Here is a 23328-nt window from a genome sequence, read left to right as displayed (position 1 = left end):
TTTGGAAATAGGATAGTTATAGGTGAAATCAAACTGAAGAAGAGTTACCACTTGTGATAGTTTATATATGCTTGGCCCAGGGAATGGCACTATTAAGAGGTGTGGTCTTGTTGGAGTAGGTGTGTCACTGTGGACTAGCTGCCTGGAAGTTAGTCTTCTAGCTGCCTGCAGATGAAGATGTAGAACTCTCAGCTCCTCCTGTACCGTGCCTGCCTGGATGCTGCCATGCTCCCACCTTGATGATACTGGATTGAACCATTAAACCTATAAGCCATCCCCAATTAAATGTTGTCCTTATTAGAGTTGCCTTGGTCATGGTGGTATCTGTTTACAACAGTAAAACCCTAAGACAGAACTTGGTACTAGGAGTGGGGTATTTCTATGATAGGCCTGACCATGCTTTTATTTGAAAGAGTGCATTTTGGCACTTTGGATGTGGAAAACCACGAAATGATTTAAGTGGGGTAAAATGGGACAACATAGTATGAATATGGAAGACAGTGGTGCTGAGGGTCATTTGAACTATGTAGGCCTGCTGGCCCAAGAGATTTCAATAGAAAAGAACTTTAATATGTAGCCAAGAGACTGTTTTTGTGATGTTTTGATGAAGAACATGGCTGCTCTTTGCCACTGTCTAAAGAGATTGCTTGAGGCTAAGGTTAAAAAGATTTATATTAGTTGCAACAAAGAAAGTCTCAAAAAAGCTCAAGAAACTTTTTTCTCTGGTTAAGTCTCATGAAGAACATTTTGAACAAACATAGCAAGCTGAGAAAGAAAAAAATACAAAATATATGGTTCAAGTATTGAAAGGGCACCAGGAAGTAGAATGGAGCTGAATCCTATGTTCTAGGAGATAATAGATTAAAGGAGATGGACCTTGGGTCAAGATCTCATTCAGCTAAGTTTAGGTCCAGGCATGGTGCTACACACCTTTAATTTCAGGAGACAAAGCCAAGTAGATCTCTGAGTTCAAGGCCAGCCTGTGGCAGAGCAAGTTTTAGGTGAAGAAAAACTTAAATCTAGGCATGGTGGTACATACATTTAATCCCAGGAGACAGAGCCATATAGATCTCTGAGTTTAAATTCAATCTACAGAGCAAGTTCCAAGACAGCCAAGCTTAGACAGGAGTTAGTGAGGGAGTTTTTTTAGTTAGGGTTTTACTGCTCTGAACAGACACCATGACCAAGGCGAGTCTTATAAAGGACAATATTTAATTGTGAATGGCTTACAGGGTCAAAGGTTCAGTTCATTATCATCAAGGTGGGAGCATGGCAGCGTCCAGGCAGACATGGTGTAGGAGAAACTGAGAGTTCTACATCTTTATCTGAAGGCTGCTAGCAGAATACTGGCTTCCAGGCAGCTAGGATGAGGGTCTTATAACCCACACCCACAGTAACACACCTTCTCCAACAGGGTCACACCTATTCTAACAGGACCACACCTTCTAATAGTGCCACTCCCTGGGCTAAGCATATACAAACCATCACAAAGTTGGAAAACAGAAAGCTGGTTCCAGCCACAGAAAGCAGAATTTGGCCATGTGGCTCTGGCTTTAGAGTCAAGAATAGCAGAGACTACTGGGACAATTGATGCTGACTGGCTGGAGCTAAGAAATTAGCCGTGATTAAGAAGAGACCAGCATCACTGAGGTGAACTCTGAAACACTTCTGAGAAGTGTTTTCTGAGAGCACAAAGAAACTGTGTTCCAGAAATAGCTAAGGTTGTACCTCATGCTGCAGCTGTACTTGGTAACGTGTGAGAGTCACCCAGGTGGTACTGGTTTTGAAGGCATGAAGGGGTTATGAAGAGCAGCTGAGGCCTGGCACTGTAAGAGGCCATGGAAGGCCACTGGTGAAGGTGCAGCCCTAGTTGCAGTTGATGACCCAGAACTGAAGGGGTCATACAAACGAGTTGAGGCTTGGCATCATGAAGAGAGCCTATGAAAAACTATTGGTGAAGCTTGGTTGCAGTGGAAGACCCCAATGTATTGGAAATGCCAGTACCACGGGATGACCACCAAGAACAGCAGCAGCAGTGGAATAATGGATCAACCTGAGCTTAGAGTGCTACAGAGGGCAGAACTGGAGAAGTGCCACAGACCTTGGAGGAGCGCAGATTATGTGTGAATCCCGGACATTGGAACAAGAAGCTGTAATGTTAAAGATGTCTTAGAGACTCCAAGATGTTCAAGATGCCAGTCCATAAGCTATCTGCTGAGGAAAGCTGCCAACAGGGAGTGGAATCAACCCAGGAGAAAGAAGTTTGTTGCAAACAACAAAGATGAAAAAGGAGTTGGAGAACTGAAGACTACTTTGACATCAGACATGGAGATGCAGAGTTTAGAGTTTGCCCAACTGGTTTCCTGTCTTGTTTTGGAAATTACAGTTAAGTGATTGTATGAATCTAAGGAGAGGCTTTGAACTTTGGACTTTTAATATTGTTGAGGCTCCTATAGACTATGGGGACTGTGGAAGTTGGTATGGCCTCCTATAGACTAATGTGTTTGAACAATCCTGTGGGGACCAGGGAATGGAATTTGTTGGTTTGTATATGCTTGGCCCAGGGAGTGGCACTATTAAGAAGTGTGACCTTGTTGGAGGTGTGTCATTGTGGGGACAGGCTTAAATCTAGCTGCCTGGAAACTTGTCTTCTCCTAGTGGCCTTCAGATGAAGATGTAGAACTCTCAGTTCCTCCTACACCATGCCTGCCTGGAAGCTGCCATGCTCCCACCTTGATGATTTTGGACTGAACCTCTAAACCGGTACACCAGCCCCAATTAAATGTTGTCCTTAAGAGAGTTGCTTTGGTTATGGTGTCTGCTCCCAGCAGTAAAACCCTAAGGCAGCACCAAATCTTCCCACAACAAACAGGAGTTCTTATATTAATATGGTGCATACACACACAATCAATTTATTCTGTCTCTGGGACAATGCTGACTAACACAAATAGTGATGAGGGGGGTCACGAAGACCCCTCTTTTTTAACCTCCTGCCCCATTTTGTTTGTTGAGACAAGGATTCATGTATCCCAGGCTGACCTGGAATTTGCTATGTCATCAAAGATGACCCTGAATTTCTGATCTTCCTGTCTCTACCTCTCAGGTTCTGGAAGACTGTAGATGTGTGTCGTCATGCCCAGCTAAATATTTGCTTTGTGTTGTAAAAATATAAAAAATTTAAAAAAAAGTAAGGTTATCTTTTACCCTGCTAGGTCCGGCACTGCAGTGCCCCAAGATATCTGCTAGATATCTTGGCAGAAACATATCCCAACTCCTCAGCGGCCCAGTGTCTCCTGCTGCTGTACACTTTGCTACACTCAAATCATCACATAAAAGAACACACAACACAATAATCTTTGACCCAATTGGTAAGATATAATTGCCCACCTAAACATACAAAGCCTGGTGCCATCCATCCCTTAAGGACATTTGTAACCACCTGTAAAGGTACAGCATAGAATCTTAACGTCACCCGCCATATTGTCCTGCCACGGCTTGTCTCTCTCCCTCTCCTCTCCTCCTTTCCGTTCCAGTCTCCTCCTCTTCCTTCAAACTTCTCTCCCACCCATCCTTCCTTCTCCTCCAATGACAGGCCTCCTCCTATTTTGTACCTGCCCCTCACCTGTATTTTACAAATTCAATGGGGAGAAGGTTCTGGTGAAGTCACCTGAGTCCTGAGTACTGACTAGGCAGCTGTCCTTGGGGCAGTGGAATTAGCATCAAAATACAGATAATTCCAGGGCAAACCACAACAGCTTTGTCTTTGGGTATGTTAGTTACAAAGTAGTTCAGTCTGAAAACAACCCCTTAGCTAGAGTACACATGATTCCTGTACTTTCGTTTGTGTTTTTGACGACTAACCTTGTTTGTCAATTTGGGATTAGTTCTGTGAGAGTTTCTAAACCAGGTAAATTGAGGTGTGTAGGATCTACCCTACAGGAGGGTTATACCATTCTATGGGCAGAAATGTCTGACTGGATACAAAGAGAAACTGAGCTGTGTATCCAGAGCCACCATACTCTGCTTCCCTTCCTGTTGACCAGCCAGCTTCCTCAGCTTCCTGCTATCATGCCTTCACCACAGTAATATATTGTTAGTTGAAACAAAGTTTTCTTCCCTTAAGGTACATCTTGTCACAGCAACAGGGCATGTAACTAATTAGAAAATTGGCAGTGATAAACTCAATTATGTTTTGGAACTGGTTTGTAAGAGGGTTGTAGAATAATTTAAAACTTTAGCCTAGGGGTTGGGGATTTAGCTCAGTGGTAGAGCGCTTGCCTAGGAAGTGCAAGGCCCTGGGTTCGGTCCCCAGCTCCGAAAAAAAGAACCAAAAAAAAAAAAAAAAAAACAACTTTAGCCTAGAAAAGCTCTTGAAAGCTGTAAGCAGAGCTTAATGAACTTTTTTTGGGGTTTTGTTGGGGTTCTGGAGGACCAGAATGCCAAGGAAAACAAAATGGAGGCCAGACTCATGAGGTTTCAAAGAGGAACAAGATTGTTAGGAGCCAGGCGAGCCCATTCTTGTAACAGTCTGGCTTTGTTTGTTTCTCTGTGTAGCTCTGGCTGTCCAGGATCTTGCTCTGTAGAATGGGCTAGCCTCAGACTCAGAGATCCACCTGCCTCTGAGTGCTGAGATTAAAGGTGTGTGCCACCAGTACTCACTGACCTGGCTGTACTCTGCTTGTGTGCTGATAGCATTAAGGATGCAGTCACAGGCAGCAGGCCCGTTTGCTTAGTGGAGGCAGCACTCAGGCTGCAGCCTAGCTACTGTTTACCAGACCTGAAGGATACAGTGCAGCTTGGCATGGAAAAAGTTTAAATTCAGTCTTAAAGGTAGGCAGGTTTGGGCTGGAGAGATGGCGCAGTGGTTAAGAGCACTGACTGTTCTTCCTAGAGGTCCTGAGTTCAAATCCCAGCAACCACATGGTGGCTCACAACCATCAAAAATGAAATCTGAAGCCCTCTTCTGGTGTGTCTGAAGACAGCTACAGTATACTTATATATAATAAATAAATAAAAATTTAAAGACAAGCAGGTTTGAAAGCATAGGAAATTGTTAAATAGATTATCACCATTAAAGAGAAAATGGATTCATTGAGTTGGAACAAATTGAAAGCTTTCCTGAACACAGGACTCCACTCATCAAAAGCTACATTTTATACAAGTGAAAACTCATTCAGAAGGAAACAGCCTAAACTGAGAATGCACTGAGGGGCGCCCACTACTCCTGAGGGAAAAACTGCCTTGGGAAGTGTTTGCGCAGGGACGGCGCTCAGAAGCTAGTTCCTTGCCCAATAGGACAGGCTCTATCACGAACTGCTAGTAGAACTTGGCAATATTGTCCACTTGGTAGATTTTCAGGCATGAAGGATACAGGATTGGAGAAGTTACAGTTTTGTACCACAGTTTGAGAAAGCCAGAGATCAAGCAATGTGTAGGAGGTCTGAGGCCGTGTGTAAAGCTGGAGAGGTGAAGCAGTGACGGCCTTCTTCATCAGGGGCTCCACTGCTGTTTCAAACGCCTTGACCGAAAGCAACTTAAGAAGGAAAAGGGTTATTTCAGCTTACACTTCCAAAACAGTCCATCACGGAAGCACAGGCAGGGCAGGAAGCTAGAAGCAGGAACTGAAGTAGTCACAGAGGAGTATAGCTTACAGGTTTGCTGCCTGTGGCTTTCCCAGAAAGCCAATTTGCTGGGGGCATTTTTTTTTTCAGTTGAGGTTCCCACTTTCCCGATGACTCTAGCTTGTCCCAAGGTGACAAAACACAAGCCAACACAAAACAGGATGATAGATATGCCAGGACCACAGGAATCCACTGAGGAAGGCTGCATTTAAAGAGTGGAGCTAGCCCATGTATGGAGACACTGGGGACAGAGCTGGGAAGGAGGGGGCATTCAACGACACTGGGACCCAGAAGATTCCATCACAAATCTCAGAATTTAAACATGGAGCTGCAAAAATTGGTGTTTCTCTCTCCTGGCTTTTGGTCTTGTGTTGGTCCAATCTTTCCTTGTAATACCTGTTTTGTTTTTTCCTTATGGAATGGAATGTTCACTTTGTCATTATATATGGAACTGTGGAAGTTGCTTTTGATGTTATCAAAACGCCATTTAAGAGATCCATTTAGGGTTGGGGATTTAGCTCAGTGGTTAGAGCGCTTGCTTGGGGAAGCATGCAAGGCCCTGGGTTGGTCCCCAGCTCAAAAAAAAAAAAAAAAAAAAAAAAGAAAGAAAGAGATCCATTTAAGAGATTGCCTTTAGTCTGAAGGGACATGGACTATTAAGCAATATTGAAACTGTTAGAGACTATGGAGACGTCTGACATTGGACTGAATACATTTTGCATTATGAGGTGGCCATGAGCCTATGGGGCCAACATAGATGGAAAGCAGTGGCTCAAAAGTTGTATTTTTTTGGTAATTTCCTCAGTAGCCTTTTCTGTCATCCTCCCCTAACTGCCTCAAACTGTAAGCTAAAACAAACCTCTTTCTTCTTGTCAGTTACTTGTTCAGAGCAATGAGGAACATAACATACTGCTGTTCAATGCTCTCCCACAGAAGTGCACAGTGATTTCAGTTCTAATGGATGTTTATTATACTAATGTAACACATTACAGAAGTAGACAAAATTGCCAGGTATGGTGGCACATGTCCCAGCACTTGGGAGGCAGAGGCAGGTGGAGCTCTCTGAGTTCAAGGCCAGCCTCATCTACACAGTGAGTTCCAGGACAGCCAGGACTACATAGAGAACCTGTTTCAAAAACAAAAACTCAAGCAAAAAGAAACCCCTAAGCCTTAAAGAACTATAATATGGCTTAGTTAATGCTTGCCTAGCATGAATGAAGCTATCTGATTCCCAGTACCCACAAAACTGGTTAGGGTGAAGCATGCCCACAATCCCAATGTGTAGAAGGCAAGGTAAAAGGGTCAGGAGTTCAAATCCCTACTTGGACATACAGCAAATCTGATGGCAGACTGGAACGTATTCGACCTTGTCTCAAAAGAGAATTAGGTTTTTCAAGACAAGGTTTCTCTGTGTAGCCCTGCCTGTCCTAGGACTCAATTTGTAGACCAGGCATACTCAGAGATCTGCCTGCCTCTGCCTCCGAAGTAGTGGGACTAACGGCGTGCACCACTATGACTGTTTATACACATACCTGTTTGTGTGTGTGTGTGTGTGTGATAGTTGTGATTTTTGAAAATTGTATAAGCTAGAAACATTGAGTGGCTTACTATATTCTAATTTCCTGAGACCTAGAGAATGTATGGAATAAGATTCCTGGTCTACAGAGTGAATTCCAGAATAGCCAGGACTACACAGAGAAACCCTGTCCTGAAAAAACAAACAAACAAAAAAACCCCAAAACAACAACAACAAAAAAAAACAAACCAAAACAAACCAAACAAAACCAAAGTAGAAACTAGCTGAACTACTTAAAAGAGCTCAGACCAACTGAAGCGCCTAGGACCCTCTCCAACCTGCTGAGCTGCCTGCAGGCTGTGCGTGTGCGTTCCCAGCTTTTGTGACCTGTCAGCCATGCTGGGATGAGCCTTGGTGATGCAGCTGTCTTTGAGTCATCTCTGCTCCTCTAACTTCTCACCCATATTCTTGTTGTTTTGGTTTTGAAAGCAGGGGTTCTCTGTGTAGCTCTGGCTGTCCTGAAGCTCACTTAGTAGACCAGGCTGGCTTTGAACTCAAAGATCCATCTGCCTTGGCTTCTGAGTTCTGGGATCTAAGGTGTGAGCTGCCACTGCCCAGTGTCTCACCCATGTTCTTGTAACTCACTCCAACAGAACTCAATTTCACCAAGTTGGCCTTTGCTGTTATCCACACTTTGGTCTGTTTTAGGCTCCCTATCTGGGGTGGGTAGCCAGGTATGTGTTTCATTTTCCCATCTCCCCACACCTAGTCATAAAATCTCTCTGGCAGTTATATGAGCTGCCCAACAACATTCATGTCACTCCACTGTACTGTTCACGTCACCGTGCTTCTGCTCGATCTGCTCCCTGTGTTTCAGTGTGGTGGTGTATGCCTATAATCCCAATGTTGAGGAGGTAGAATCAGGAGGATCCAGATTCAAGGATAATATTCAGGTACACAGGGAGTTTGAGGCCAGTGTGGCAAATATGAGATAATGTTTAGAAATCAAAGGCAAACTAAGTATCAACAAAACTCTGAAATTACTACTGCAAACATCCTTTTTTCCCTTTCTAACAGAATGAAGTAAATAACAGCAACAAGAACAATTTTTTTTTTGTTTTGAGACAGGGCCTTGCTATGAAGTCCTAGCTATCTCAGACCTTACTATATAGACCAGGCTAGCCTTGAACCCACAGAGATCTACCTGCCTCTGCCTTCCTAGTGCTAAGATTAAAGGTATATGCTATCATACTAGGCTTCTTTAAAAAACAAATCAAAACCAAACCCTTGTCCTCAACTTGCCCCTGATACTTGACCCTAACACTGTTGTTTTGATAATATTTAAAAGTTTGCTAAGTAAATCAAATTATGTGAACAGGCACTGGAGCATCTGATTTATAAAAGATGCAGATGGGCTCAGTAGTTGTTCTCAGCGTCCACTTCAGGTACCTTACTGCCTGTAACTTCAGCTCCAAGGGGATCTGAGGCCTCTGGTCCTAACAGGTACATATATATACATTAAAAAATATAATTGTTTAAAAAAGAAGCAGCTATTTTTAAAAATTGAGACAATATAGCATCTTTAAAAATCAGAAAGTGTTTAATTAATTGATGAGAGAAAGCTGGTCCAAGAACAGCAGGCAGATTCTGCGGAGTGAGAATTAGAAGCGAGGGGCTCCATAATCATCTGGCATCCGCTCGATGTTGTATCTGACCAGGAAGGAAAGCAGACACCGTTATGAGAGGAGGTATGGTACAAAGCCATTCTGAGTCACTCCACCAGTTACTCTCAAATCTTCTCAAAGTCAGAGGAAACTTTTTCAGAGAGACCCAACAATGAGTGGTCCATACCAAAACGTTGACTGTATTACCTTTGTCCTTCAAAGCCACAGCATTAGTAAAGGGCAACTAGGACTTGTCATCCAGGTAAGCCTGGGTCAGCCTGTATTTTATCTATATACCGTGTGCTCCCCAAATGGAAACGCTGGCATAGAAGTTCTTATATGGTAGACACCAGACATCCAAGAAGGATAAAGAAGAGTTTTGTTTCTTGGCCTCTCCCAGATAAGGGGTTAATAAAGACTACTGCCCCAACCCCCTCTCTATCTGAACTGACCTCAAATGCACTGGGCAGCAAGAATGATCTTGATTCTGGTCTTCCGTGTTGGGAATATATGTGTTCTACTCTGCCCAGTTTTATTCCATGCTGAGAGTCAAGCTCCTCCTAAAAAATCTTTAAAAAAGGATGTTTCTACCCAAAAGGATGAGCTTGACTTAAAATAATGCTTTGTATAAAGCAACAGATGCATTTCTAATAATCTTACTGTAACAAATTGATTTTTGCTTCATTCTAAATCCTATCTTTGTCTTCTCCCCTCTTCTTGCTATTTTATCTCATTCCTTCAACTTCAAATGTAGACACGATAGTGTCATTTCTTTGAAATCCTCTATAACTTTATAACCTGCTCTCACTATATCTGATGACTAACTATGAGCCTCTAATCCCTTTCCAATAGCAACTTCTCACCTGTGGTTAGAAAGGTACATGATTGGGACACCAGGGATCTTCCGGATTCTTCGTTTGAGGTCACGGTCAACTGTGGCCACAATGTAACACTTGTGCTGAAAGAGAAGCCCACTGGTGTTGACAACCGACTCAGACAGTCTATGCACACAACCACTGAGCAGCCTCTCATTTTCACACTAACTACAGAGACCTAAGAGATTTATAGAATAAAACACATAAGCTGCCTGGCTTCAGTGTGGTTTTACGAGCCTTGAGGGAAGGAAGGTAGGAAGCGTTCACAAGCTTCTAACTTTCTTCTGTCTCATGCCTGGGAAGGACTGCTTAGTTAAGGCAGACAATCCCTTAGTTGTGGGAGAATGTTCCCACGACTACATGCAAATGCCTAGATTGGTGGGCACAGACCTTCCTTCCTCTCCTTGTGTGGCTTAGTGTACTCTGAAGTTCTTTAGTGACGTAAGTGGGCAGCCCCTCACCAGGAAAAGGATCTCTATGATTCAAAACCTGAGTTAGGCTTAACCTTAACTATTTTGCTATAGTTTACTTCATATACAAATCTCCATTGATTTTATAGAACATTTACCTCCGTGGTGGCAGCTATGACGTGGCCACATATATAGATCACATTGCTAAAGGGCAGACTCTTATTAAATGAAGATAGCCATCCTTAGCAAGTGCTTTTCCTCTCTCCGTTCTTTTTTGTTTGTTTGTAAGGACGAGGCTCTTTTCTCCCCCTTCTTTCTTCTTTTTCTCCCCTCTCCACCTCTCTCCCCATTGCTGTGGCTGGAGACTGAACCCAAGCCTGGTACACACTAGGCAGCACTCTACCACTGGCTACAACTCCATCCTGAGAACAGTTCTTATGTGAGTCTTGTCTTGTTTGGTGAGCAGTTCAGAGTGGAAGAATTCAAAAAGGAATTAACCCAGGGTATGTATGTGGTAGCACCCTGGGATATTGTAAGACTTAACTGAGAAAACATTTCTGAGTTAGGTATGTTGGGGAGGAAAACCATTCCTGCATGGGATGGAAATGGAACCTTACTTAAGATCCACAGGGAGAGGAGAGGTTAGGATGTGATGTGTTATAGCTACATGAACACATTTAAACACATTACAGAGGATTTGTGGAATAAAGACCTAGTCACTGGGGTTGGGGGATTTAGCTCAGTGGTAGAGCGCTTGCCTAGGAAGCGCCAAGGCCCTGGGTTGGTCCCCAGCTCCGGAGAAAAAAAAGAACCAAAAAAAAAAAAAAAAAAAAAGACCTAGTCACTGCCCAAATCATATACTAGGTTAATACAGACGTTAGGATTGTTTTTGTGTTTTCCAAGGCAGGATCTCACTGTGTAGCACTGGCTTGCCTGGAACTCACTATGTAGCAGAGGCTCTCTTTGAACTCAAAAGGACTGGTTTGTGTCTTCCTACAAATAGGCAAGAAGCTGAGATTTGAAACCAAACTTCCTTCCCAAACACATGCTCTTCCTATTATGGTTAGCACACAATTTTTAAAATCTGATTTGTTCAAGTAAATGGTATCTCTGCTATTTATGAACAACTGTTATATATACTCTATAATATATATACACTATATCACTCCATAAGAAGTATATATATGTATATAAATACATATATAAATCCTAGATACTTTACTGAGCTTGAAATTCAGAAGGTAATAATTGGTATCCCTTGTTTTGGGATGCACTGTGTAGCTGGTAGCCAGGTAGGGCAGGTTGAACTTGAACTTATAGAGGTCCACCTGTCTTTGCCTCTGAGATGTAGGATAAAAAACATGTGTTACCTCACCCGGCCTGTGCCTTTTTTTCCATAAGGTTTATTTATTTATATGCACACTGGAGTGTTTGTGTGTATTCAGTATATGTGTGCACCAGAAGGCGGCATTGGAAGAGGAATTATGGGAGGTTGTGAGTCACCTCCTGTGAGTGTTGGCATCTGAATCTGGGTCTTCAGCAAGCACAGCTAGTGCTCTTAACCCTGAAGCACCACCTCTGCACAGGGTAAACATCTGAAAAGTTACGACGATACCTGAGTTACCCTCTGCACCAGGCAGTCATCAGCATAGGTTCCTTTGTGTGTGCATGGCAATCGGTCAAATCGGGGATCTTTGGCGATTCTGCAAGATTCACAATAAAAGTGGATTAAAGAAAACATTCAAGCAACCTGAAAATTTTGTCTGTCCAACCAGCAAAGCAAAAGTAACATGGTTCACGTACTCTACGTGGGATTACAAGGCATGTTCTCGCCCTGGAAGACCATTTTCCATACTTTCATAAGGAAGGGCATCAAGCCCATAGGTGGATAGCACTAGGGCTCATTTACTCAGCACCAAACTCTCAAGTTCTTATGTTTCTATTTTACAAAAGGGGAAGGAGATTCAGATATTAAGTTGCTCAAACCTAGAGTTAAGAGAAGCCCAGCAATGAAAATCAAATCCATCTTAAACATTTTTGGAAGTTGTCTTACACAACTATACTGCAAGACAGGCATAAGGATGGTCTCTATGGCATAGCCAACCAGCAACATAAAAGCTAAAACATTTCTGTGTCTGTCTGATTACAAAAAGATACTGAATGTATGATCCTAAGAGGACCTTGCTAACCCACTGAAACGCAGGTCAGTGAAGTGTGTAGGATCCAGAGAAGATGGAGACGGGTCTTCCTGACACTTTCTAGTTCACTATTCCTTTCAGCTGTCACTCTTGTGTGAGTACAAACAGTATGAATGCGGAGGAGTTAGGCAGCTGTGAATTGCCTAACGTGGCCATGGCTAGGAGGAGCTGAGCTCAGCCCCTCTGGAAAGCAGCAGATGTTCTTAGCTTTAGCTGCTTGGCCATCTCTCCAGACTCTTCATTATTTTAAAAAATTTAATTTAAACTAATTTGCCAGGAAATCTTTGGTTAGTGTCTTAGTTAGGGTTTTACTGCTGTGAACAGACACCATGACCAAGGCAAGTCTTATAAAGGACAGCATTTAATTAGGCTGTCTTATAGGTTCAGAGGTTCAGTTCATTATCATCAAGGTGGGAGCATGGCAGCATCCAGGCAGGCAGAGATGGGAGTTCTACATCTTCATCTGAAGGCTGCTAGTGGAAGACTGACTTCCAGGCAGCTAGGGTGAGGATCTTAAGCTCACAACCACAGTGACACACCTACTCCAACAAGGCCACATATTCTAATGGTGGCATTCTCTGAGCCAAGCACGTACAAATCATTACATTCCACTCCCTGGCCCTCATAGACTTGTTCAAATATGAGTCTATGGGAGCCATACCCAAACATAGCACAATGCAAAATACATTTAGTCCGATTTCCAAAGTGCCCATAATCTAAAGCAGTCTCAACAATGTTAAAAGTCCAAAGTTCAGAGCCTCTTCTGAGATCCATCCAATCACTTAACTGTAATCCCCAAGGCAAGACAGAAAACCAGCTGGGCAAACTCCAAACAACTCCATGTCTAACATCAAAGTGGTCTTCAGGTCTCCACTCCTTTTTCATCTTTGTTGACTGAAACAAACTCCTTTCTCCTGGGCTAGTTCTACTTCCTGTTATCAGCTTTCCTCAGCAGATAGCCCTGGACTGGCATCTCAAATATCCTGGGCTCCTCCAAAGGGCTGGCATCACTTTTCCAGCTCTGCCCTCTGTAGCACTCTAAGCTCAGGTTGATCCAGTCCATTGCCGTTGCTGTTCTTGGTGACCATCCCATGGTACCGGCATCTCCAATATGCTGGGGTCTTCCACTGCAACCAGGCTTCACCAATAGCCTCTCATAGGCTCTCTTCATGGTGCCAAGCCTCAACTCCGTTGCACGACCCCTTCAATCCTGAGCTGTCAACTACAACTAAGGCCTTCAATGGCCTCTCAAAGTGCCAAGCCTCAGATGCTCTTCATGACACCTTCATGTCTTCAAAATCAGTACCACCTGGGTGACTCTCACACATTATCAAGTCCAGCTGCAGCTGAGGTACAACCTCAGCTATCTCTGGAACACAGCCTCTTTGTGCTCTCAGAAAACACTTCCAGGAAGATTTCACCTCAGTGATGCTGGTCTCTTCTTAATCACCACTAATTTCTTAGCTCCAGTTAACCAGCATCAATTGTCCCAGTAGTCCCTTCTGAACTCTAAAGCCAGAGTCACATGTCCAAAGCTGCTGAGTTCTGCTGCTTGCTGGGGCTGGAACATGGACTGCCCCCTTGATCTATTACATAATCTCCATCTTTCTGTTTTCTAACTCCTTCACTGCCTGAGCTTGGCTGTCCTGGAACTTGCTCCATAGCCTGACCTTCGACTCAGGGATCTACATGCCTGTCTCCTGAGATTAAAGTTGTGTACCTCCATGCCTGAACTTAAGCTTTTCTTTATCTAGAACTTGCTCTGTCTCAGGCTGGCCTTGCATTCAGAGATCTGCTTGGCTTTATCTCCTGAGATTAATAAAGGAGTGTACTACCATGCATGGATCTAAATTTACCTGGGTATGATCTTGCCCCAAAGTCCCACTCCCTTAATCTGCTATCTCCAAGAGCACTGGATTCGGCTCCAATTCACTTCCTGGTGCCCCTTTAAAACTCTAATCATATATTTTATATTTTTCCTTTCTAAGCTTGTTGTACTTGTTCAAAATGCTCTTCATGAGATTTAACCAGAGAACAGGTCTCTGCTGGGATTTTTTTGCGACTTCCTTTGTCAATGCAATTAATATAAATCTCTTTAACTTAGCTTCAGGTAGACTCTTCAGACAAGGGCAAGAAGAAGCCACATTCTTCACCAAAATACCTCAAAAACAGTCTCTAAGCCACATACTGAAATTTTTCTCTGAAACCTCTTGGGCAGGGTCTGAACAATTCAAATCAAGCAATGAAGTCTTCCATATTCCTACTAGGATGGCCCGTTAAGCCCCCACTTAAAACATTCTATGGCTTTCCAAGTCCTAAGTCACATATTCCAACAAGGCTACACCTCCTAATAATGCCATTCCCTAAGCTAAAAATATACAAACCATCACAGCAAAGAGATGAGATATTCCAAAAGTATCTGTAGTATACCAAAGTACAGTAAATCTAGACCAAGTCCTTCTTACCTTAGTGCCACACGATACTTCTGTCCTAATTTCTCAATTTCAGCCATTACACAATCGGTTATACAAGGGATACCTGCAAGGAACAAACAAAACATAGCATAGAAATTAGTAAGAGAGCTTGTAAAGATATTCTCTGAACTATATTTTGTTCAGTCTGTAAAAATTATGTAGACTTCTGCAATGACAGCAGATTAAGTTCACTGAAATTACTAGTAAGAACTAAAAGAAATGGGGGTGGAGAGATGGCTCAGAGGTTAAGAGCACTGGCTGCTCTTCCAGAGGACCTGAGTTCAATTCCCAGCAACCACATGGCAGCTTACAACTGTCTGTAACTCCAGTTCCAGAGAATCTGAGACCCTTACACAGACTTGGATGCAGGAAAAACATCAATGCACAAAAACAATAATTAAAAAAACAAAAACCTATGAGAACTGGGTACAGTGACAAAGGCTTGTAACCTTACATACTCCAGATGCTGATAAAGGAGGATTGAAAGTCTTAGACCAGCATGGGCCAGAAATAGATCAAGGCCATCTTGGGCAGTTTGGTGAGACCCTGTCTCAAAACAAAAAGTAAAAGGGGCTGGGGACATAGCTCAGTGGTACAGTGCTTGCCTAGTATTCAGGAGGTCCTGTGTTCAATCCTCAGCCCATAGGGGTGGTGGGAGGTGGGAGTGATGTACAACTGTAATCTGAGCATTTGGGAGTAGAGGCTAAAGGTTCAATAGTTTAAGGTCATCCTTAAGCTACACAATAAATTCTAGGCCAGCATGGGCTACATGAGATCCTGTCTCAAAACAGTGACAAAAGTCTCCCCAAAAGACAAACAAAAGTATATGTTTAAACAACAGAATACTATGAAAGGTAAAGGGATGAGGCCCATATATAAACAGACAAGGCAAAGTGTTGAAGGCATATTATTGAGTGCAAAAACCAAGAACAGGGAACTAAAATGTGATCTCTAGTCATCATCACAAACAAATGGTGCTTTAAGTGGCTCTAAACAACATCAAGCTGAATGCAAGAAAACCAAGTAAGAGGTGGTTCCATTTTTATGAAATGTCCAGAATAGGCAAATCTAGAGACAGAACTGGACTAATGTCACTTAGGGACAGGAAAAATAGGAGCACCACCCACTGTGGGGTGTGGCAACAGAAGGAACTGGGACTCTTGAGCCTGCCTATGTCCTACTTCACTGTAGGTCCTTACACTCTCGCTGTCATGGCTATGAAGTCAGCCTTCTTCAAGCACACACTGCCTTCTGGTTCCATAGCTATCTAACTTCACTGACCTAGTATCTCCATTCTCTTCTTTTTTTTTTTTTCCCTGGGACTGGGGACTGAACCCAGGACCTTGTGCTTCCTAGGTAAGCGCTCTACCACTGAGCCAAATCCCCAACCCCCATTCTCTTCTTGCTTAGATGTATTTTCAGTTTTTCCCGTCTTTCAAAAGCATCAGTGTGCATTTAAAATTTTTACATTATATTCATTTATTTCTTGGGGGAGTTGGGACCATGTGTTGTTGTTGCATGAATGAAGGTTAGAAATTGACTTGTATGGGGTTGGGGATTTGGCTCAGTGGTAGAGCGCTTGCCTAGCAAGCGCAAGGCCCCTGGGTTGGTCCCCAGCTCCAAAAAAAAAAAAAAAAAAAAAAAAAAAAAGAAATTGACTTGTATGAGTCTGTTCTCTCCTCCAAAACCTGAGCTCCTGCACTCACACTCAGGAGGCTTGCTGCAAAGAGCTTTTACAAGATGAACCATCTTGTTAGCCCAGTGTATTTTTTAAAACTATCCTCTTAAAATATTTATTTAATGTTTTGCCTGCATATATGTTTTGCCTGCATATATGTGCAATCATGTATGTGCCTGGTGCCTCTGGAGGTGAACGGGAACATCGGATGCTCTGGAACTGGAGTTACAGACAGTTGTGAGCCACCATGTGAGTGCTGGGAACTGAGCCCAGGTCGTCTTCGAGACTAATAAGTGCTCCTTAACTCCCAAGCCACCTCTCCATCACCATAACTGCCGCCTGCAGCACTTTTATTTCTGAGAGAACCATTTTTGCTGAATAGCATATCTCAACATAGACTTGAAAACTATCTGTCAACCATACTGAAGACAGATGTGAGTCACCTGGGTGCATTCACTTTTAAATTTCATTTATAAACCACAGGTAGAGAGGATTTAGTATGGTTCTCAGGAGGCCTAGGATTTTTTTGGTGTGTGGTGGGGCAGTGCTGGAGAACATCTAGGGATCGTCTGCACATCACTCAATGTTATACTGAGCTGTATTTCCAGTTCCCATTCCTGTCTTATGTCTTATCTTTTAGCCCTAGGTTTCTCTGGCTTTGTACTTCAAGTGTGTGTGGTACTGGGTATTAGATTTGGGACATCACATGTGCTAGAGGTGTAAGATTTCCCTTTGATTACAGTAATTTAGTCTATATGGCAAAGTGCCACTCTGAATGTCATTTGTACCTTTAACAGAGCAATAACCCATGATTGGGAACCCATCACACAGTACAGCAGATCTTTTCCTTGTTGTTGTTACTGTTGTTTTGCAGTGCTGGGAACTAACCTCAGGGCTTCTCACACATTAGAAAGCACTCCACTACTAAACCACTGAGCCACCTCCCTAACCCAAAAATGTAACATGCATAACTATTAGGAAGCATTCTCTCAGACACAGCTTAAGTTTTCTGTTTCTCACTCATGATTACACAGGAGGGGATACCCAAATAAACAAGGGAACTCTGCACACTGAGGCATAAACTACCTCATTTGTAATACAAATGAATTCTAACTGAATAAATGGGAGAACCGCCTTATTATTTGATTTCTGGCTCTGTCGCCATAAGTGGAGGTAGTTTTTATTTAGCTTTCTTATAGTAGATTGGAATTGAGAATGTATCCTGCTTAATAGAAATGTATATATGAAAAACAGATTTTCATTTGTTCAGAATTTTAAAACCCAGGCTCAGAACTGACATCTCTAATGAGATGAAAGCACGGCTTTCTAAATTGGGAGACTTTAATTACTCCTGGTCAAGTATGCATTAGATCTCAGCGTATTGAAAACCGCCATTGCTAGGTATACTGGAAGCTAAATGGCCATTAGTCATTTACTGGGATCTTTGCTTTCCTCTTTTAATGTATTTGGACAAATATGATTGTTTTGTACAGATGTCACAGAAATATAACAGCACGATACTCACACTTGGCGTACAGACAGTCCATCATTGACTGCACTAAGTCCAGTTTGGCTTTAATGGAAAAGTTGATGAAGTTGGTATCCACCAGGATGTGGTAAGGTGGACCCAGCTGTGTATTATACTGGAAGAACAAGCAGGAAGGATGCTGGGGGCTGAAGGGAGAAAGGAAATACGATCACAGGCTAAAGTTCACACTGCTAATTTTGATGCTAACAAAATGAAAACGGAGGTATCTGGGAAAGTTTGCTACAGATAAATGTCTTTTCCCCTTGTTCATTGCCAGTAAGAGTTTAAAATAAGGCAGGGAAGAGGCAGAGTGAATGGCTCAGCAGTTAAAAGCACGTACTACTGCTCTCTCAGAGCACCCACATTCAGTTCTTAGCACTGACCTTGAGTGTCCATTACTGCCTGTAATTCCAGCTTTGGAAGGTGCCACACCTCTAGCCTCCAGAGACACCTGAACTCATGTCTACACACAGACATACGCATGTCCACACATACACATAACTTAAAAAATCTTTAAAAAGGAAAGTTAACAGCATGCTATTTTCCGGTCCACTGGAAAGCTCTGACACAACTTTAAAAACACAATTATTCCAAACCTAGTTCTTCCTCGATCAGGAGTCTGGTCTTGGGGCACAGAAAGAATCTAGTTATCAGGATTAAAATCAATGCTACAGCACACTGCCATTCTCAAACTCCTAAAATGGATGGAATGTAAACAGACCGTCTAGCATTAGGACTATATAGCGGAGCCCATTACTCATTTAAAAACCCATGCCACCATGTTCCTGAACCAGCACCTGCTGTGACAACACAGACTCTGTGAATGAGAGCAGGAAGAGAATCACATGGTGATTCTTCCCCCCCAGAAGTTAAAGGCACTTACTTTAAAGGAATGACCTTCATCCAGAATATATAACCTCACCGACTTGTGGCAACATAGTCTCTCTTTTGTGACATTTTGTTGTGTGGCAAACAATGGAAATTATTTACTTTAAAAGATTGTTTGAAAAGAAAAAAAAAAGGTTGTTCCTAGTGCCTTCAGGGAAAGTTTACTGCTCAATGGGATTCAAAACCTCAAAGCACTGAAACCGGAATGTGCACCTGGATGCCACTTTTACTCAGCCATGCGCAGGAGTCAAGGAAAGCCTGGGATCTCAACAATGCTGCTCTAGGATCCCTGAGTGGGAGGGGGGAAAGTTGACGTTTTTTATACTCACACTTCTCTTTCCTTCAGCGCACTAGGATCTTTCTTTTCTTTCTTTTTAGGCTTCAACCTATCCTTTTCTTTACTGAAAAAAAAAAAAAGCAAATCCAGAGAGGAGAGAAATGACGAAGTTAAATTTTCTTTTTTTTTTCGGCGCTGGGGACCGAACCCAGGGCCTTGAGCTTGCTAGGCAAGTGCTCTACCATTGAGCTAAATCCCCAACCTTAAATTTTCATTTGTAAGCTTCAAGCTTGTTAGAGATGTCTCTCGGTGGTAGAGCGCTGGCCTAGCCTGTGTGAAGCCCTAGGTTCAATCTCCATCACCTCAAGTTCCATTCTCTCTCTGCTACCAAAGAAATTCAGTTTTGGACTTTGTGATGTTTATATTGACATACACTTTCAGAACAAGTCAATGCAGCAAGAAGAAGCCTGAAGATATAAAATTAATCAATAAGGCCAATAAACCCAAAATGTTGTTAATGAGTAAATAATTCTAATTATTAACTTTTTTCTTGGTATAAATGGGGGTTGATTATACTCAAAGTATATTATACCCACTTGAAAAGTGGTATGATGAAATTTGTTATGTACAATAAATGCTAATAAAAAATCCACTTCTAAGAGGCTGTGAAGAGGTTGGTATTAACTTGCTGAAGACTTCTGAATACCTAAGCTAGGCATGGTGGCCCTCCTAGCACCAGGGAAGGACAGGCAGACAGAGCTCTATGAGTTTGAGGTCTGGTCTACATAGCAAGTTCCAGGATAGCTAAGGCTACTTAGTGAGACTCAATAAACAACAACAACAAAAACCAAACCAAATTAAAAAGGACTCAAATCACAAGTTTTGTAGGAAAGTTTCTCCACATTCTTTATAAAGGCCTGAAACATAACACACATAGAAAATGAAGATTTAACACAAGGAAGTTATCAGTGGGACATTACTCCTAAAAGATATAAAATAGAAACCCACATCAGAAACTGAGAATAATTATTCTGAAGGTTTTAATGACCACTCCCTTTTAAACTTGGGTGGTAGGAACTGGAAACTGGAGACAAGCATGGTATGACCTCTCCGGCTTTTCCACAATGATACCATCCCCTACCCCACCAAACGTGTGACTACAATTCCATGCAACACAGACCCAAGACATAATAAGCAAAACAAAAACATCAAATGTTTCTACTTAGCCCATCGTTACTCCTGTATTTCTGATCAGTTTAAGAAACCAGTTGGTTCTGACCACTCACAGTCGCTCATCTCTGAGACTAAGCATTCGCTTCATAGTCGCATATTTCCTTGTTTTCTTTTGCTTCCCCTTGAAACAGAAGTTTTCGAATTAAAAGAGCTGGAAACATCCTTTCAAGTTCTCTTCTTCTATTTTCCTTCCCCCTTCTCCTTTCCCCAAACAGCACCCTGTCCCTCTCCCTAATCCCTAAAACATAGGTCCCTTCGAACTAAGACCAGACTGGAATTAAAATAACTAACAAACAAACAGACAAACAAACAAACAAACAAACAAACAAACAAGGAAGCGCCTAGTCTATATCTGGCCAAGGGCTCCCATTTGCTCCCCAAATCTCTCTGACAAAGTTCTCCCACTCTCCTCACCATGTTCTCGACGCACTCCTGTTTCTTCCGGAATCGTTCACAGCACGACACTTTACGTCATCTACAAGCTCTTTCCGGCAAAGGCCAACCCGGAGGCGGAAGCTACTTTGGGAAACGGAAAAGCTCGGAGCCGGCTCTTAACGCTGGCGAAGATCTACACTGGGGGTTTTTCTGGGGGGCGGGTGGAGGGTAGGTTTTGTACTGGATGAAGCGGCTACTTCCTCGGACCCCGGAACTAGGACTTGGCCACGCAGCAGCTCCAGTTCGGGTAACGTTTCTCTTCACGCCCCAGCCGGAGGCAGAGTCCAGCCGACTCTCAGGCAACAGAGTTGCCAAGGCGAGCGAGAGAAGAAGGGAGGAGGGCAGAGGGGTTGGGAATCCTGGGCTACCCCATAGTTTGATAGTACATTCTGGTTTTCCTCTGGCACATCAGGGTTCTGTAGTTCAGCCTCGAGGCTCTGGTTATTGATTGGTTTTCGTCGCCGGCATGGTATTTCGTGAGGCTCAGTGTACGATTCTTCCGGAAGAGAGGACTGTAATAGCGCTTGAGGACACCCCTCAATAAATACCCTTCTCCCTCCCTCCCTCCGTCTCTGTCTCTGTCTCTGTCTCTGTCTCTCTGTCTCTCTCTCTCTCTCTCTCTCTCTCTCTCTCTGTGTGTGTGTGTGTGTGTGTGTGTGTGTGTGTGTGTGTGTGTACACTCGAGCGTGCAGATACATCAGAGCAGAAATTCAGAGCAGAAGCCAGAAGAAGCTGGTTGTCTTTATCTTACTATCCACTTTTTAAAAAAAGAGAGTCTGTCTTACCGAACCTGGAAGCACCCCAGATCCCCACCTCCGCTTTTTTGCTTGATTGACCGACCAAAAAACCCCAGAGATACTCCCATTTCTGCCTTCCAGCTCCCATCCCTGCCTTCCCGCACTGGAATGCCAAGCACACTATGCCTGTCTTGTTTTCTAAGGAGATCCTGGGCATCCAAACTCAGGTCTTAGCACTTTACTCTTTGAGCCAACTGTCTCGGTCGCGGCGGGTTCTTTAGACGATTACAAGAAAACAGGTGCATAAGCTTATATCTGCAACTATTTACCAAGCCTGGAATATGATGGGGAACCATTGCTGTTGGTTGAGAAGCCTGGTGTGCGGTCCTTAATGGGAGAGGGAGAATTTGTGGGGAGGAGAAAGATAACTTATGCAGTGTTTGTTTTTGTTTTCTGTTTTTTTTTTCTTTTAGAATGTATTCTAGTTATTCTTAACCACTTGAAGGTGTTCTTTTACCCCTCGAAAGTCTGTGGAAAGCTAGGGACAGTTTTCCTGGAAATGGATGTGCAGTTTATGAGACTTGTAGATGATGTAAACTTCATTTTAATTGGCACTTTAGATACCGTTATTTTATTGATGTTGAAGCTCTGCCCTGGATGCTCAGAGGTCAGTTTGGGTCGGTCGGTTTCTAAAGCTCGTGTTTTCTTTTTTCTTTTTTTTTTTTTTTTTCGAGCTGGGGACCGAACCCAGGGCCTTTTGCGCTTGCTAGGCAAGCGCTCTACCTGAGCTAAATCCCCAACCCCTCGTGTTTTTCTTAATGCATGACATTGACCTAGTGTTACTGGGTTAAAAAGATGTTCACGGTATAACACTGCAAGACACTGCATTGGTTATAGAACTTTGGAGTTTGACTGAAGTTTGAACCCTCTCTTATGTTGCTTACTTGCCACGTTACTTTGGGCCATCAGTTGGTACCTCTATTTCTTTGCCTATACAGCTAAGCTAATCATCATAGCACCTGTATTATGGAGACGTCACCAGGACTTGTGTTTTCATGATCAGAATCAGTAAGTCCCCAGAATTGCTTGCTGTTAAAGTCTTTTCAGTCATTGTTTTTCTGACCCAAAGTGTCATACCACTTGCATGTTCATGTGTTTTCAGTGTTTTAGAACCTGACCGTGTTGATGAGTCTCAGAACTTGTACTAAATTTTCAGGTCTCCAAAACAGGTCATTTAATGTTGGTTTGGATGCAGAACTGGTGTCTTTCCTGTTGTTCTCTTTGAGACAGACATGTGTGCAGGTCTCTGACCTTAACGTATCTGTGGGCTGTGAATTTTTGGTGTTGGAATCATTTTATTATTGACATATCTTCAGAGATTTTACTTCTTGCTTAACCCCCATTGGGAGTTCCTTATCCTTTCAGAACAGGTTGTGTCTGCCCAGCTACCATGCATAGGTAGAATTAGCACTACCCATATTTTAAAAAATGAAACATGCTAGTGATCAGGCATTTAGCCTTTTAAGTAAACATGGTCAGTTATTTAAAAAAACATCTGGAGACTGATTAATGCGGGGGAGAGGGGAGGCGGCACCCTTGTGCACTTTATTGAGAGCACCGGAAGAGAAAATTGCAGCTACTTAAATTGTAATTTGCTTTTAAAATCAGGATCTGAAAGAAAAACCCTTTCCTCTAAGTTTGAAATCCATGAACTGTTTTTTTTTCTTCTTCTTCTTATATTTTAAATTGGTTTGCAGCTTCTGAGAACTTTCTGATCCTTGATTGTTAGTACTT

The 23328-nt window shown here is 42.8% G+C and overlaps 1 protein-coding gene across 1 annotated transcript; it reads right to left on the bottom strand.

The window, feature by feature from the left end:
* Positions 1 to 8714: 8714 nt before the first annotated feature.
* On the bottom strand, positions 8715 to 20823 carry Fcf1 (FCF1 rRNA-processing protein). Its single transcript, XM_032908143.1, has 8 exons — positions 20777 to 20823; positions 20416 to 20483; positions 19182 to 19253; positions 17962 to 18110; positions 14750 to 14822; positions 11702 to 11789; positions 9665 to 9759; positions 8715 to 8847 (listed from the first exon to the last, which is right to left on the bottom strand). The coding sequence occupies exons 1-8, from the start codon at positions 20777 to 20779 to the stop codon at positions 8799 to 8801; spliced, it is 597 nt and encodes a 198-aa protein (XP_032764034.1). The 5' UTR covers positions 20780 to 20823; the 3' UTR covers positions 8715 to 8798.
* Positions 20824 to 23328: the final 2505 nt, after the last annotated feature.

This window comes from Rattus rattus, chromosome 7 (assembly GCF_011064425.1).
Source record: "Rattus rattus isolate New Zealand chromosome 7, Rrattus_CSIRO_v1, whole genome shotgun sequence".
Classification (NCBI taxonomy): domain Eukaryota; kingdom Metazoa; phylum Chordata; class Mammalia; order Rodentia; family Muridae; genus Rattus; species Rattus rattus.
This window is presented reverse-complemented; position numbering and strand designations above follow the sequence as displayed.